The sequence below is a fragment of the Saccostrea cucullata genome, unplaced genomic scaffold, assembly GCF_032062105.1.
Source record: "Saccostrea cucullata isolate Sc308-1 unplaced genomic scaffold, CSIRO_AGI_Scuc_v1 ctg54, whole genome shotgun sequence".
In the NCBI taxonomy this organism is placed as follows: domain Eukaryota; kingdom Metazoa; phylum Mollusca; class Bivalvia; order Ostreida; family Ostreidae; genus Saccostrea; species Saccostrea cuccullata.
The window spans coordinates 89,968-95,967 of NW_026930475.1; the positions used below are offsets into that span (position 1 = coordinate 89,968).

Sequence of the window (6,000 nt, forward strand, 5' to 3'; positions counted from 1 at the left end):
ATCATGTACTAGCTAAAATTCATGAGTGGTGCTAAGCAGCTCCTCACAAAACTACATAATTAATTCCATGTGTATAATAAGGAATATACAGTATGATAATTAAGGTGTATATAGCTTCCTGGTTGTAAATACTAGACATACCTTGTTACAGCTGACTCCTAGAAGACCCCTCCGAGACGAGCAGCGGAGACTGAGTCGTCCCAATAGCTTCCAGTTGTTGACACCCATGATGAACAGCACCAGTAATTCAAGCCTAGTCTCCAACACTTCATCCACCATTGGTTAGTTATGATTCATTTTCTCAAGGGTTTCATTAAAGCACAGTAATGAAAGATAAACACATTAAATATTCTCTGTTGCATATCTCAATACAGTATTTGCTGCAGCTTCGGATAGGGCAGTGTAAGGGCACTTTGTAAAAAGAAAAAGGGGAGAGGACTTTATGAGTTTTGGATAGGGTCGTTTAAGGGCACTTTGTAAAAAGGAAAGGGGATGAAATAACCTTTAAACACAAGAAATTATACTTCAAGAAAAATACAAGATGACAATCATTGGAAACATTTTTTTTTTCACAAACTCAGAAAAAATGAATGTACATGACCTTTACCACATGACAGCATCCTGTGTACTTAACTTATTTCTGACATCTCCTGCATTCAGTACTTTGTTGAAATGTCTATTCTGTATACTGATGTGTCATGATATTTTCTTTACAGAGGATTCAGAGCAGGGGGATGAAATGCCTACACCACCTCTCCCAGAGAAGACCTCATTTTCTGACTACAGTAACGTAGAAATCTCATCGTCGCCATCACACGCTCGCTCTAATAGCGGCAATCGTAAATCCAAGGTTAGTTTACTCCGATTCTTACGGGGGTCCACAGCCAGCTTGAATGAAGGCAATGGACATCATTCAGAATCGTGAGAAATCTGGTGCCACAGCACTGTGACAGCTTAGCCTGCTAACTTTATGTATATTGTGAGTCTTAGTTATAAAAAGATGCATAAGGGAATTTGGAAAACAATTCAGCTCATGTTATCATATGTAGACTGTAATTCATACATTATTATAATTTAGTTCTAAGTTGCACTTTCATTCCCAATATTGTGAAACGTGTTGTACATTAAATGAATTTTTCTTTTGCCGGTAATCTGATCAGAATGTCAAGAATTAAACAAGGTCAAAACAACAGTCAAAGTCACTGTTAAATTAGGATAAGTCTGAGAGACTATTCACGACAATAAAATGTAACAGATACAAATAAGTGACACAAGCTTTAGGTATATATGCAGTAAATTTTTTAAAAAAATGATCAGAATAAGAAAAAATGGAAAGATATGAATAATTTCCACTTCTTGATATCTTAAATGTAACAAGAGCATGTTCAATACTGTAAACCAACTTTTATTCGCGTGAGAGAAGTATCCGCGAGTTTCGCGACCTTCTTTTACTCACGAATATTTATTGACATGAATCAGTTATTTTGCTTTCTAATTATCGTGGTATAGAGAATGATTCCTCAGTCGCGAAAAATTAATCATCGCGGATTGATATCAATCTGCCAAATCGCGAATAAAAGGTAATGCGAATAATAGTTGGTTTACAGTAATCTGGTCATTATAGATTTTATTCATATGCAAAACCTGTTGAATAGCTACTTCAACCTTCAATCTTTTGAATTCTGCTTATTATTCTGCACAATTATATAATTATATTTTTGAATGCCTATGCACCAAAGGGCTATATATTTGGTAGTTGATAAATTTTGGGAAGAGGGAGGGGTCGTGACCCAAAGATGCATTCAGGTCACATAACCTCATTTTAAAATTATATATCTTTATGAATAAAAATTTAAGAATTCCACATATACTGTCATGTCAAGTCGTGTACATGTCTTGCTTTATACACAAGGAACCATACATGTAGTTCCATCAAGTCCATTATAAATTAATGCAACTTAAGGCAACATGTTGTTATTAGAGTGAATCACATGTGTCACTAATATCAGGAAATTCAAATCTATAACATCTTGGTAAAGACCACCATTAAGCTTTGGGAAGGAAAAGCTTGGGTCACAGTTGCCACACATGCATATTTGTAAAAGAAATGCTTCAATGCACATTCTGAAATGAGTATATCATATGCCTTCATTCACTTGTTTACTCAATATATCATACATATATTATTAATATTTGAATTCTATATCTCTGCCTGTCTTATGCATGAAAATCTTGACTTTTTCAGCCTGTTCCACCTCTGCCTACAGAGATGAATGGAACTCCACCACCCGTGCCAAAAAAATACACACTAAAACAGGCCTCTCTGACCTGACATTCCCCTTCTCTGAATTCTTCTGTATTAATCCTCTCTGCTGTTGCATGGATGAAGCTGTGAACTGGTATATAAACTCTGCTGTCATCATGACGTTCATTTTACCACTGGCAACTATTCTCATTGGGGGTTATTAAACGGCTTGCTGGAATGAGTCTTAAAATAAATGGTGCTGGAAAAGAGTGTGTGTTAGAGAGAGAGAGAGAGAGATGCATTAGAGGTATTTACAGTGTACATCATTTTGTATATGACATTTTTAAAGCATGTCATTGAATGTAAATATGTATGTTTATGGATAAATAATGTAAATTACTGAATGAAAAATGCTACCAAATATATATATTATATGAACACAGTCAAATGAAACCAGTTTTAGAGCTTCTGTATGGTTAAAGTTCACATTGAATTAAGGGTGCTACATGTATCCCAATTTTCTATTTTATATTATATATATATTAATATATGACCCTCTATGTATTCAAATGGTATTTATTATGGAGATGAATTATAATGATGGCTTCTCATGCTTTTTAAAAGTGAAACCAGCAAAACTGCATGCAATAATTGTACTTGTCAAACTACTTCTTGCATACTTGTACATGTTCAAAGGAATTTTTAAACATGGAATATGATAAAACAGTGATATATAAATGAAAGACTTGACTGGTTCACTCACACCTACAGTGTATATACAGCAGCCACATCTCAGGTTATGGGGACACTTCTATAGAGGTGAACCTGAGAACTATTGTTAGATGACATTTTTACTTATATCTTTTTTATGTTTTTATATTTGCAATTCAAGCAGATATATTTGTATTTGCTCGTCATCTTAAGTACTTGATATGAATTATGAATAAACATGTGAATAAAATTCAATTCTTCTGGTATTCTTTTGGAATGAATTGATGGGGAATGTAATTTTCATCAGACATCATGTAGTGCATGGTGTGTAAACTCTCTCACATTCTTGATTTCTTCTAAGTCACAGGTTAACTTTGACCAAACTTGTCACAACGCAAGCAGAAATTGTGATAGGGATTAAAATTTAAATGGGCAATATTGAAAGAAGGAAAAAATTTTCTCCCAAATTTTAGCCATGCCACTGAAAAAGCACATGTTGAGGCAGTAATATAGATTGTTTTAAAATTCATATTATTTATGGGATCTATTACTGGACCAAAAGAATGCTTTGAGTTAAACAAGCCCTATTGAGGGATGGACTTTTTAAATAAACCTTTAAAATGTATTTACAAAAAAGGGGCTTGGAAAAATTGAACCAACTTTTTTGTGGGAACGACTTTCTAAGGATTCTCTGCTTCAAATGACATCAAGTTTAATATAATGATATCATTATAAAGCAGAGACTAATGTGTTCCAATGCATCTGCATTTTGACTTCTCTGAAATTCTCTTTCATTGTAGTCAAGGATTTTCCTCTTTCCATGATCAAGTGTTCAGGTAATTCCATGGTATAAATCAGAATATGATATTTATGATATATTTTACCTATTATTCAGTATATGACTCGGTAGTCTTTAAATAAGACACATACACTTGACTATATGAAATTATATGAGGATGTTCACAAGACTCCTATTTCTCCCTGTTCCAACCCAAAACCAAAATTCCTACCTTTCTTTTTTCAACTGCAAGCGTAACCAAACTTATTGAAGAATGGAAATAGAGGAAGTTAATATTCCATATCATAATATTTTTACCCAATTTTTTTTAGAATTTAATTTCTGTGCATGCATGCATGCACTTGCATGAAAGCACTTAATGTGATGTTTTATATTACATGTAGTACTTTATATAATAATACATGAGTATGACATACTAAGTATTTATTTTTTGCTGCTATAAGTCTGTCGGTAAGTCATAATACAAGGAATGATTTATTTCCAACAAATATAATGTGTTTATATTTCTATAAATCATTAACTTTATAATGATCGAATGGTAAAAAGAAATATTCATATCATTATGATCATGTTTGATTTTGAAGTTTGTTAAACACAAACCTATTCAGAAAAAGATGTTTTACAGACAGACAATCAGATAGACAAATATGTAGTCAAGTCCATCCCAAATGTTGGTTTGTTGAGATCAATTATGATGCATGTATCAGTCAATATCATTTTGAAGGTGGTTTTCACAATGAAAACAAAGATAATTGGTGTAATTTTTTGGTACATAAGATGTTTAGAAAACAAAGTTCCATATCAGGCTGTTAATTTGAATGCATTTTTTTTTCTCTCTCGACTTTTTCAGATTAACCACTAAACTTGATGTCAATACTCCATGGATGTGCTTTTGTGATTTTGGAAAGGATTAACTAAACATTTTGTGTTAATACATGTATATATTAACTATTAAGGACTGGAAATATCAATGATAAACAGACTATTTCTAAGGTCTGATCTATACCTAATTAAAAAAAAAATAGTGTATGTTTCAACAACTTTTTTCCTAAGGTATGTCACTTTCAAGAAGAATCATGTATTTTTATTACATGTACATATGTGGCACGCCAAATTCATAAAAATGAGCTAAACATAGTCTCACAGGCGATAAACTAGGTTTATCGGTTGTAAACTATATTTACGAACTTTGAACTATAGTTAACAACATTAATCTCTATTTTACATCTGTAAACCATAGTTAACACAATAATCTACGTTTCAGAACTGTAAACTTAACACTGAAAACAATCATTTGCTATTGCAAAACATAGATTATCTGATAAATACAGTTTCACGATTTGTAAACTAAGGTTTACAACTCTTAAATATAGTGAACCATCTGATAAATATAGTTTCACGATTTGTGAAACTATGATTAACAACTCTTAACTATAGTTCACGATTGTAAATTATAGTTTACAGACGTGAATCTATGTTTTTCAACAAAATCTATTGTTAACGTTTTATTTCAGACAGATAAACTTAGATTAGCATTTGTAAACTATAGTTATCGTTAAATATAGTTTTACAGAAGAAAACTATACTTAACGAATTGTTAACTACAGTTCACGGTTTGTAAACTATAGTTTACAGTCAATAAACCTAGTTTATCAACTGTGAATCTATGTTTAGCTCATTTTTGTGAATTTGGCGTGCCATGTACAGATACACTGTAGTTAGCAAAGTGAAAAATACACAATGATCAGCTTAACAACTTAAATTAAGTAAAAAAATTTTAACTTGTATATTAGCTTGATAAGTAATTTTACTTCAAATAAAATGTTCAACATGATTTTGTATTTGATTACCGGTATTATACTAATCTGCAATATTTTGTAATGTATATGAAATAAAAATAAAATTTGAAGCCTGTTCTTAGTTTTTAGTCCTGGGACCAGTACCTTAGATTCTGGAATCTGGAGATAGAAAAGATGTGTTTTTATAATATGCAAACATCTTATAGTATTTTGAGTATTATGTTCTGCAAACTACAAAAATAATAATCAAGAGTAGAGGTGGTATTCAATTTGGTACAGAAGTTTTAGTAACGGTTGGAAATCTTTTGAAAAAATCTAATGATTTTAGCTGTAACCGAGTTACTAGTAATACTGAAAAGACCATAAAAAAGACCTATAGTATAGTCGACCCATATATAGTTGTCGAATAAAATGTTGAGTTTCATTTATGCAAACATAGTGTTCCC

General features: G+C 31.9%; 1 protein-coding gene across 5 annotated transcripts in view; it reads left to right on the forward strand.

Annotated features, from left to right (window-relative positions):
* The window catches only part of LOC134228712 (dedicator of cytokinesis protein 1-like), a 48,466-nt gene extending 42,802 nt beyond the window's left edge, over positions 1 to 5,664 (forward strand). For 2 of the 5 annotated variants that reach the window (XM_062710392.1, XM_062710393.1), the window contains 3 exons: positions 152 to 281; positions 717 to 850; positions 2,246 to 3,206. In XM_062710392.1, coding sequence (XP_062566376.1) covers positions 152 to 281; positions 717 to 850; positions 2,246 to 2,332 — 351 coding nt within the window. In that variant the 3' untranslated portion in view covers positions 2,333 to 3,206. Of the gene's footprint in view, positions 1 to 151; positions 282 to 716; positions 851 to 2,245; positions 3,207 to 3,756; positions 3,793 to 4,605 lie in introns of those variants that run through there. The other 3 variants (XR_009984056.1, XM_062710394.1, XM_062710395.1) reach the window with 3 other exon arrangements.
* Positions 5,665 to 6,000: the final 336 nt, after the last annotated feature.